The sequence below is a fragment of the Triticum dicoccoides genome, chromosome 2B (genome assembly GCF_002162155.2).
Source record: "Triticum dicoccoides isolate Atlit2015 ecotype Zavitan chromosome 2B, WEW_v2.0, whole genome shotgun sequence".
NCBI lineage: Eukaryota > Viridiplantae > Streptophyta > Magnoliopsida > Poales > Poaceae > Triticum > Triticum dicoccoides.
This window is the reverse complement of record NC_041383.1, coordinates 9,203,110-9,214,013: the sequence shown is the minus strand read 5'-3', so window position 1 is coordinate 9,214,013 and position 10,904 is coordinate 9,203,110. Positions and strand designations below refer to the sequence as shown.

General features: G+C 41.0%; 1 protein-coding gene across 1 annotated transcript; it reads right to left on the bottom strand.

The window, feature by feature from the left end:
- Nucleotides 1–3,681: 3,681 nt before the first annotated feature.
- LOC119366789 (cytochrome P450 709B2-like) lies at nt 3,682–6,246 on the bottom strand. The gene is made up of 5 exons (XM_037632507.1): nt 5,976–6,246; nt 5,638–5,861; nt 5,302–5,534; nt 4,834–5,203; nt 3,682–4,212 (listed from the first exon to the last, which is right to left on the bottom strand). Exons 1-5 carry the CDS (start codon nt 6,244–6,246, stop codon nt 3,775–3,777), a joined length of 1,536 nt encoding a protein of 511 aa, XP_037488404.1. The 3' UTR covers nt 3,682–3,774.
- Nucleotides 6,247–10,904: the final 4,658 nt, after the last annotated feature.

Below are 10,904 nucleotides of genomic sequence, written 5' to 3'. Positions count from 1 at the left end.
CCCCCTCTATTTTAACATCAATGCACCGTAATTTTACGTTCCGTAAATTGTCTTATTTCAAACGTAAAAAGAGAACGTAAGAAAGTATATAATCACCAAAAAAATATTTTATGTTACGTAAATTACAAATGTAAAAACATATTGTAAAATGTACATAAAATGTAGTTTTTCTGGTCTTCTGACTCTTTTTATGCCAAATTTTACGCAATGAATCAATATGACTGTAACTATTTGTATTTGAAACATAATTTATTTATGAAGTGATCGTAAGATTACCCCGGGTGAAGAATAATTATTCTGCACCCTGGGTGATGAATAGAAAAATAGTGAAAACCCTCGTTTCTCTGTTGACTTGCCCATCACGTGTGTGACGTGGCCGGACTAACAAGATGCGCTTATTCTAAAAGTTGCCATCGAATAGTTATTTATTTTGATTGCATTTATTTTATTCGGCTATCAAATCCGCCGTATTCAACTACCTCCTAATAATGTAGTATGATGTTATGTTTCGAGCTGATTTTGATGGCTATTAATGGATCTAAATCATGAAGGTAAACTAAAAGTATTCCTGAGATTATTTTTGGGCAAGCTGAGTGGCCATCTGCGATTACATCTCAGTGAGATATGGGCCCACACATGCATACTAGCCAGGTTGTGTGAGGGCATCTTAAACAGTTTGTTTATTAGGTTATGTGTAAAATCTGGTATGTCATCAGCCAACTACATATCATAAAACCATTCCAATAGGTTGTCTATAGTTTGTCTTGTGGCAAGACAAAACAGGTGTATGAGCTAATTTGAAGTCTGGCTGCTAGCAACGCGTCGTGTTGACTTGGTGAGTACTCTTCCCATGGTCATTTCAACCCTCGGGTTTGCTCCATCAGCTATAAATAGCCCCTACCTTACCCTTAGATGGTTGGCCGCTCCGCGCGGATTGAGATGGAGATTGTCTAAGTAATTCATTTTTCCTCACACATATTTGAGAGAATCCTACTGAGGAAAAACCCAAAGCCTAAAAATGCTAAGTAAATTGGGATCACTAGAGAACTTGATCGAAGCTGGTCTTAACCTATTACTCTTGTTGACTGTACATCTATTAGACGGTTAGGTTTCTATTTTGAGCATCCAAGAGTATGGGTGGACTGCCAGAAGAACAATTTTGTGAAGGCCTTTAGAGATCTACCTTAAAGATTTTTGAAGAGTGATTGGGCGCAGACGAAGTTGGTTGTACCTCAAGGAGAATCAGGTGAAGACTTTATCTTTTGAGTTCAACCTCATCCCCTCCACTCAGATGTAGAGTTGTGTCACCAACTTGAACTGGCTGAACAAATCATTGTCTTCAGTAAGCTTGGGTTCTATTTCCTCCCTCAACTTACTATATTTGTACTTTGTATTGCAAAGAACTTACTCCCCCTATGTTTTCCATTGTGAAGATTTTGATGTACTCTTTTCTATTATGCTGCATGAACTATGTTTTTAGTCTTCGATGTGTCCTATGCCACTATGTTTCTGCTTCCTTCTTTGATAGGTCAGCTCCTATTTCAAATGTACCTTGCTGCTTATGTATTTTGTCTTAACTACAGAATTTACCTATGTTTGTTCTCCTAGTTTGTCTTCGGTTAGTTTGTTTTATCCAAGATATATTTGAAAATCTCCAATTTACCCTCTCTTGTCGATATCTTCCTTTACAGTTAGCCAAAATTGCACATGATTTATACCTTCAACCATGTGCAAGCTAACAAAATTGTATGTTATTGATTTATCTCACATGGTTTACGAGAGAAACCATGTGTAATAAGTTCATATCGCACGCAGTTTTTCTAGAAATTTGTTTGATGAGTGTTTCCTGCACAATAATGCACACCCTCAGCGAAAATATTCACTAGCCAAAAAAATTTCCTCCTCCCCCGTCGTTTCCCTTCCTGCCCTCCAACCCTCATCCCTTCCTACCTCAATCCTCCTTGGCACCCTTCTACTCTTCCTCGTTCTAGCCGCCTTGACTCAGATAAGTTAGCCCCCCTTCCTCCATCCTCGATGGCCCGATCGTCGGCGTGACACCGTGTGGAATACGAATCCACTTCACTTCCTCCAAACCCTAACATTTGTTGCCCGTACAGTCGGGAGCTTGAGGAGCATACGGACGCATAGAGGAAAATCATGGATGTGCGGAAGAGGCTACCGATCTGCCATGTGCATCGACCCCAAGATCTTGGAGCGGCCCTTTGCCATCGAGGTGGCCATCAAAGATGTGTGTATGGATGACACCATGCAGTTGTCCATATTAAATGATAGGGCACGTCCATTCTTTAAGTTCAAAGCTGCAGCGGTGATACCCAAACTATCGTAAGTCACCGACCGTGATGAGGTCTCAGGCCCATACAAGGTGAAGGACCCAATCGTAATCTCCTCCATTGTTGAGGACTAGCCATTTTAGCTAACTAATCCATGTTTCTTCTTAATTGTACCATATTTCTAGTTAGTTGTGCAATGTGATGTCCAATTATGCAATGCGAAGTTTTAAGTATGCAATATTTAATTTAAATAAGGCAATGTGATGTTCAATTGCACATTGTTCAGTTCAATTATGCACTGTTTAGTTTAGTCGTGCAATGTGATCTTTAAGTAATATAGAAGTGCACAACACTAGAATATACCTCTTTCTCAAAGTATTTCTATGGCAGTTGAAAGTGACATAGAATTGATGTACCAGAAATAATGAAAGTTGATACAGTATAATCTGGTTGAGCAACAAATGACGAACCAAGTTTGCTTCATATGCATATTACAAGATGCTTCTTGCTTGCATTTAGTTTTATAAAGCATGACATTAATATAATCCTATGGAAAAATCTTTCGCATATTTCAATGCATCTCTCTCTCTCTCTCTCTCTCTCTCTCTCTCTCTCTCATAGTATCATTTTAAAAAATACATTTTCTAATGCAACATAATGTCATGTGTAATAGGTTGTTTCAGTTGTGCAGAACAAAATTATAAAAAGGCAATGTGAAGTGAGGATTGGAGTATCTATTTTAACAATTATCAATGAGTACACATGGCAATTGGTTGTATTGCTTCAGATGACAAAATTATATTGTTAATTAGAAAATGACTATGCACGAGAATATCTCGAAGCATAGCATTAAAAAATTAAGAAAACTAACATACATATGCCGAAGATGAGATTCTCCATTGATTCATCAGAAATGGAAGAGTGAAAGGTAGAAGTTTATATTACTTTTTGAATAATGAGCTAGTTATTAACTACAATGTCGTCGATCTTTTATTTTGGTGTAGCATGATCCTTAGCAATAAACTAATACACTTATTGCAGATATTTTCCAAAAATAAAAAAAATCAGAAGAGACCACAACCATTCATATATATTTAATGTTAAATTAACGAACGATGATGTGGTGAAAATTTAAATAAAAATAATTTCAATGCGCCAAATATCTGACTACAAAATAACTAAATAGTTTCTCCATGGTGTATTTAAAAGTTTAAACGTGTGTCAAATAGACCAATAATATAATAAAATGGAGAAAACATGAACACAGCAAGATACTAAATTCAGCCATGCAAACACACGGGTTCACACTGCTAGTTGCATACATATTACATCATACAAGTTTATAGATGTAGCGGGAGGAACAACAATGGTGACATAACCATACGTCGCGAGTACATGCCAAACTGGCCGGGTATATTATTTACTATGATATGGCTTATTACATGACGCATCATAGTACGTAGAGCTCCTATATGTCCCAAGATCATGCAGTCAGCTGCAGATTCCTCACAATGAGAGGGAGCCCGTACTTGGGCATCAGCGTGATGAAATTGCTGGGCTTGTGCACGTAAGTGGGGGACAGGGTGAAGGAGAAACTCTTGATGATGGTCGCTATCACAATCTGCACCTCAACCATGGCGAAGTTTTGCCCGGCACAAACCCTCGGCCCGAATGAGAAGGCCAGCAGCGCGTGTGAATGCTTGGCGGCTCTCGATAAGCCATTCTGGAACCTCATCGGATTAAACTCGTCGGCGTCGGGTCCCCAAATCTCCTTGTCCCGGTGCAACAAAACTAATGGTATTGTTATAATCGTTCCTTTCGGCACCTTCACGTGCGTTAGGATAGTGTCTGAGGCAGTCTTCCTCTGGAGGAAAGCTATGGGGCCATAGAGCCTCAGTGTCTCCAAGAGCAACATGTTAAGCTGCAAGTCACCACGGCGTTTATTCTTCTATGGATATGGATAAAAAAAAGGTATGCGATTTAACGCTAATCTATAAGGCTAGCCATAGTGGGAGTAAGTTAGATAGTAACTTAACACATCCCATGACAATTTTGCTTATGTGGCAAGTATTTAATGAGCAAAGAGTTGCTTATGGTAACATAATATGTTATTGTAACATAGCGCTTCCCGAGGCAAATGAGTCTATGAAATAATAAATGAAGCGATCTATGATACTACTACTATATTACTTTGCATTATGGAGGTAGTAACTTATGCTAGTGTCATATGCATGACACTAGTCTAAGTTACTCCCCACTATGACCAGCCTAAGTCCTGGCAAAATTATAGTGTATATAATACATTTTTAAAGTTATGCTTTGACCATCTTTATATAGAAATAATAATTATCAACATCTACAATATCAAATCAATATAATTATATTTGTCATGAAATATATTTTGATATGGTTTATGTTCATTTTGTAAATGTTCACATTTTTTCTATAAACACGATCACAGTTAAGGAAGTTATATTTTAGAAAGTTATTATATGCACCATATATAATTTAGAAGGTGGGAGTATGTACGTGCGTAGCATACCAGCTTCAACTTGCCGAGGGCGTCACCTATGGGTAACCGGTGAGCAGGATATTCCCGGACGACCTCCTCCCTGACCATCTCCTGCCACCGTGGGTAGCTGGCGAGCAGGAACATCGCCCAGGTAATGAGGCTGGCACTGGTTTCGTACCCAGCCGCGAAGAAAGTCCTGCACTCGCCAACCATCTCCTCGGTGCTCAGGGTCTCGGTGCTGCCGCTGCTACATGTTTGCAGCTGCAGCTGCAGCATCTGCCCGAGCAGGTCATCTTCGTAGACGCCGCTAGCGAGTCGCGCCTCTATGATCTGTGAGATCTTATGTTTCACAAGCTTGTCAAGATACCATGCCCGACGGTTGCGACGTGTTGGCAGGTACCTGGAATCAATCACAAAATTATTCATTTCAAGAGTTAATTTATTTGATCGATTTAGTTCAAGATTAGATACTCCTTCGAGTTCTCGTTACATACATACCATAATCCAGGTACCGGAGGATCCGCAAACGCATAAGTAGCTAGCTTCAGCTGCTCCTTTCCGGCGATGAACACCTCCCAGGCCTCCTTGTAGCACTTGCCCAACATCACTCTCGCAATGACACTCATGGCTATCTCGTCGGAGTCGTGCATCATGTCTATCTCGGCTTGCTGCCTGTTGCGCCACCGTTCCATTGTCTGCTGTGTGCACTCCAACGTTATTGCTGACATGGACTGTGAACACAAACACCCTCTTGAGAATTGCGAACAAACCAACGTCGTTCCAGTATGTTCAAAAATAGAAATAAAAATAAAATAAAAATTGGTACGAAGTAACCTTGATCTTCTCTTGGTTGAAAGCCGGGTGGATGAATTTGCGCCGCCGCTTCCAGTCGTGTCCGTTTGCAAATACAACCCCATTCCCCAGAACCGCTTCCAGGCTAGGATTTGAGTAGTCTTTTTGGAACATGTCCGTCCTGTCGGTTAACACTTTCTTCACCAGCTCCATGTCCGTAGAGCACAGTGCTGGTGTCGGCCCCAGCCAGTATAGGAATGTTTTCCCTGATTATTGTACATACACGATTTATATATATTTATATATAATAATGCACACACTTGTAGGCTATAGTGATTGAGTAGGTAGGTAGAGAGTAGAGACAATATTCAAGTAATTACCATACATGGAGGCCCATTTCTGGAAGAAGGGTTGAACGGTAGTGATGCAGTCGTGGGAGATGGTGTCCAGATCCTTGGCTCTCCCGGCGACAATCATCTTCTGGCACTCCGGCAGGGACCCAACCAGGAGATTGTAAGGCGGACCTCTGATGCCCTGCCATCGGAACCACCTGGCCACGGCATACGGCCTCCAAAGCAGATACCATAGCGCTCTCGTGGTTACTAGCACCATGAGGACAGCTGCCATGGCTTGCACTACGTTAAGCTCCATGTATTGTTTCTTGATTGGTCTGCGTAGCTCTTCTTGGTGTTTATATAACACTAGCTTTTCTTGGTGTTTATGACGTGTCTACCTACGCAACTGCATTTGATAGATTAGTAGTACCTGAGGGAAATTCATGGAACACAAGATAATGGAGTGCCTACGCCAGCAACTTCTGGACTCATGGTGTCAGTCACCATAAGAATTGAAGAGCAGACTACTGCAAGAAAGAGGTCAGGAGATCGAATCACCGCGGATTGGATGGTACCGAGTATCAAACAGATATCGTGGTGATTATTTTTTCTTTATTACACAACCACCTCATTGGCCTTCAATAGTAGTTGCATCATCTAGACCAAGAGGAAAGTTGGTTGTGTGCATCATGATGATGCAGAGGCCGGGGTCTTTACCCTTTTCGGAAGAAAAAAAGCGAAGAGGAAAGTAGTGTAGACGATGGAGCAGCTGAGCTGCCTGTGGAGCACAAGTACTGAGAGCGTCGTGAGGGTAGCTGCTTTTGGAGTGGAGATAGGATTTTCAGCACCCGGGTGCCCCTACACCCTCTATAAACAGTAAATTGAAAACAAATTCAAAAAAAAATGAAACTTTGGGACATCGGACATCATGAAATTTTGATGATCTTGCAAAGTTTTAGCTAAAAATTACATTCGAAGAGCACTCAAATAAAAAAACAAAATCATTGTTCAAAGTTTATGTAGAGTTTTTGCAGCGATTTTGTTTTTTTAGGGCTCCATGAAGGTTATTTGTTGCTGAAACTTTAAAGGAACATCAAAACTTTGATAATCTTTGATCCCTGAAAGTTTCTGATTTTTTTTAAAAAAAATCAATTGTTTATGAATTTACTGCTTATGAGGGTGTTGGGGCATCCGGGAGCTGTTAGACATTTCTCTTTTGGAATGCCGATTGCTTTTGCAGCTACAGGCCTGTGAAATAAGCAGCTGCAATTCCCGCAATAAAAAATGTACAAGCAGCTGCAAGATTGTGACTTTGTGATATCAACTGCCGTCCTTTTGGTAGTTAGGATGATCGATCGGTACCAACAATTGAAAAGATATTATGGCGATTAATTTTGATGTGTAGTATCATCTGCCGTCCTTCCAAGGGATGCGCCAGTAATCTCTGTCTAGATCGTTATTTATGCAAATGCCAATGCAAACATATACCGGGTGAATACTCTAGCACATTCAACCAATGAGAATCGAAGGGTCCTCCCTCCCCTCCGGCGTCGCTCCCTAGCCACCGGCCTCAGTCCTCTCTTACCCCACCCCCTCCCCAGCCTCTCCCCTCCATGCCGCCGCCGTGGCGCGCTCAGGGCCGTCTCCAGGAATTTGGGGCCCCGGTGCGAAATGCAAATGGGGCCCTAAAATCTAAAAGTTTCTTGCGATGAAACATACTCCCACTTAAATTATATAACTTTGGTTATGTTTTATTTTGTACTATATTCATAAAAACAAGGGAAACTATCTTCCTCAAACAATTCAACCCCAGAGCAGTTGACATTTAAAGATCTACTGCCTCTCTAACGTTTTATAACACTATGTTACAGAAGTTCTATTAATTAATTGGAGGTCCACGTGTACCCTATACTCACTAAATTATTGAAGATAGAATGTAGACTAAAGTAAATTTGCTTAGGCTTGCGCACCTGATGGCCATTGATTGCCCCGGGATGCCTAAATTAAAGCACATGATCATAGCGGCTAGCTTCTGCCTTGCTTCGCGGCATGTTGGCCCTTGCTGGCCTGGCTACCGCAGAATTTTGACTGAATTCATGGTGCTGCCGCCTGCCCTGTCCTTGCGATTGCGCCGTCATCGCCGCACAGATCGAGTCGAGGGACATGGGAAGATTGGATTCGAAGCGAGAAGGTAACTGATCGAGGACTAGGGCCTAGTCAGGACAGAGTTTGAGACGGCTCGCGTCCATGGCAGGGGCTACGGCTTAGTCTGGCTCAGCCTGGTTTCGATGTACGCATTCTTGTTGCAATTTCTTTAATGGTGCTTTGTGGTAACTTGTATGGAGAACTTCTTCCATGCACTGACTAAAATAGATTTACTAGTTTTTTCTGCCGTTTTGTTTTTCCATTATTTTCTAGAAACATATATTTGAAGAATATATATACATGTATGTTTTCAAATATTCCATATATATAATTTAATTCACTACTGAATATATCTAATTTAGAAACAAGTAAAAAGTGAAAGATAGTCAAGTATTGCAAGCAAAAAAAGAGGATTTATATAAAAGTATTCATGTATATAAAAGTGCTATATGATAATTTAAATGTTTGTATAATTCAAAGATTGTTCATGTCTTTCTTAGAAGTGTCCATGTTATTGTAAAAATGACCATATTACTGTAAAATTTCCATGTTAATTTAAAGATGAATCAACATATTTTTAGTGATAAATGGTCAATATCTTCTCTAACACCCACTGAACATTTTCCACACACACGTGAATCCTTGCGACACACTGCCAGGCACTTCGATCAAGGCATGGAAGTGCTTGTTCAGGAGAACACCACCTGGCGTTTGTGCACACTTTGTCGAACAACAATCCAATTCCTGCACAATGAAAAGGAAAGTCATTTGTCAGTGTTCAAGAAATATATGTTAATGATTTGTGGTTGAACAACAAGCCGATTATGTTAATGGTGGAGGCACGACACTTGAGAGAAGAGGCACCATGCACAAAGCTCTTCTTGCTTGTAGATTTAGAGGCAGACCCCCTGCTGGTGCTCCTGAACCACGTTCGGCCCCTCCAATGTACAGCTCAACTCCTGGTCCTCCATAGCGGCGGGTACATAACTACTAGAGGAAGAGTAGTCACTCCCTCTATCGGACATCCTTCCTTCTTTTGCGATTTACCTCATGCTTGAAGGACCTGGTATAGGAAAGACATAACCAATAGCACACAAATTAATATCATCATCACAATAACATACAAAAACTGGCATAAAAAATAAGTTGCCACGGAAATTAGCTAAAAAATAACATGGAAAAAGTGCCCAAAAATCTTGCCTTACCCTTCCCGCACTCTCAGACTCTCCCATATCCGGCTCAGAGTACATGCTCTAGTGCTCAGATAGAGCATTGCCCAAAACCTCCTGTGGTCATGTTTAATGAAATGCAGGTTAGATGAGAGAATTCTTTATTTGGCCCTTTCTTAAATTTTGCTTCCTTTTTTGGCCCAATAAACTTGTTTCTTCCGTTTTTGACACTCAAACTTTATTTTGTTCCCTATGTGGCACTTTCATCAGTTTTGGCTAGTAACGGTGTTAAGTCTGACCTAAAAAGACTGTTTTACCCCTAGTGTAGTATGTGACCCGATTATTTACATGCAAACACATAGGTAATGTGATATATATTTCTCACTGTTGAATAAACAAACAAAAAATAGTACTATGTGTATAATCATAAAAAAATATTGCAGGGGAATAATAATAATAATAATAATAATAATAATATGCGTGAAACAATGACGACAATTTTTTTTGGGGGGATAAAAAGAACAACGACGACTGTTCCAGGCAAAAATCGATTAAGCTGCTAGCATCCTTGCTTATTGTGCTTGCTTTGCACGTAGTGTGTTAGCTCCTTTGAAGCACCGATACGCACACAAGTACTCCTACACGACAAGCATGCACACACACTCGGTAAGCACGCACGCATTGACGCATGCAAGCGGGAGCAAGCGCGGAGCCATCACGCATGCAGCACGGTACCAGGAAGGCAGCAAGCACGCGGCAGCGGCAATAGCGGGGGGCACGCTCGCGCAGTCGAGCCCAAATACTCGATCCAATCTTTTTTTGCTGACATGTTACCACCAGGGGTAGAATTGTCTTTTTACATGCCATTTAACAGCGCCGGATCGAAAAATGGATGGAAGTGTCACGTATGGAACAAAATGAAGTTTAAGTGTGACACTAGTAGAAAAGGGGGCAATGGTCCAGGCAGGGCCAGCCCATTAGTCCGGTTCAGTCCAGAACCGGGACCAATGGGGGCATTGGACCCGGTTCGTGAACCCCGGGGGCCGGCCGGGCCACGTGGGCCATTGGTCCCGGTTCGTCTGGACCTTTTGGTCCCGGTTGGAGGGACGAACCGGGACCAATGGTCCTCGCTCCTGGCCCACCACTATTGGTCCCGGTTGGAGGCATGAACCGGGACCAAAGGCTGCCCATTAGTCCCGGTTCATGCCACCAACCGGGACTAAAGGGTTGGTCCTCGTTGCGGCCAGAGTTTAGTCCTACCTCGCCAACCGAATGGGGCTCAGACCGGTTTATAAGCCCCTCCCTTTCTGCCTTGTTAAGCTCCTCTCAAAATGAAAATAGATGCCCTTATACAGGAAATTTAACCTAAATTCATACTGAATTTCTCTGAATTTAGTAGTAATTTATTATGAATTTAGGTTGAATTTTCTCTATAAGCGCATCTATGCTCATTTCTGAGTAGTTTTTTATATTGTTTTTTTCTTTTTTCTGCTATATTTTTTTTTCTTTTTTTTTCTGAGTTGTAATAAGTCATTAAAAATAAGCATCTATGCTCATTTTTTAGTAAAGTTAATCACAATTATTTTTTCTTCTATTTATTTCTGAATTGTAATAAGTCATTAAAAATAAGCATCTATGCTCATTTTTTTAGTAAAGTTAA

Excerpts from the sequence above, each read along its gene's own strand:
- LOC119366789 (XM_037632507.1), bottom strand. The coding sequence starts at position 6,246 with ATGGAGCTTAACGTAGTGCAAGCCATGGCAGCTGTCCTCATGGTGCTA. Across the intron at positions 5,862-5,975 it reads GAAATGGGCCTCCATGTATG|GGAAAACATTCCTATACTGG; the intron begins GTAATTACTTGA and ends TACAATAATCAG. Across the intron at positions 4,213-4,833 it reads CCCTCGGCAAGTTGAAGCTG|CTTAACATGTTGCTCTTGGA; the intron begins GTATGCTACGCA and ends GGTGACTTGCAG.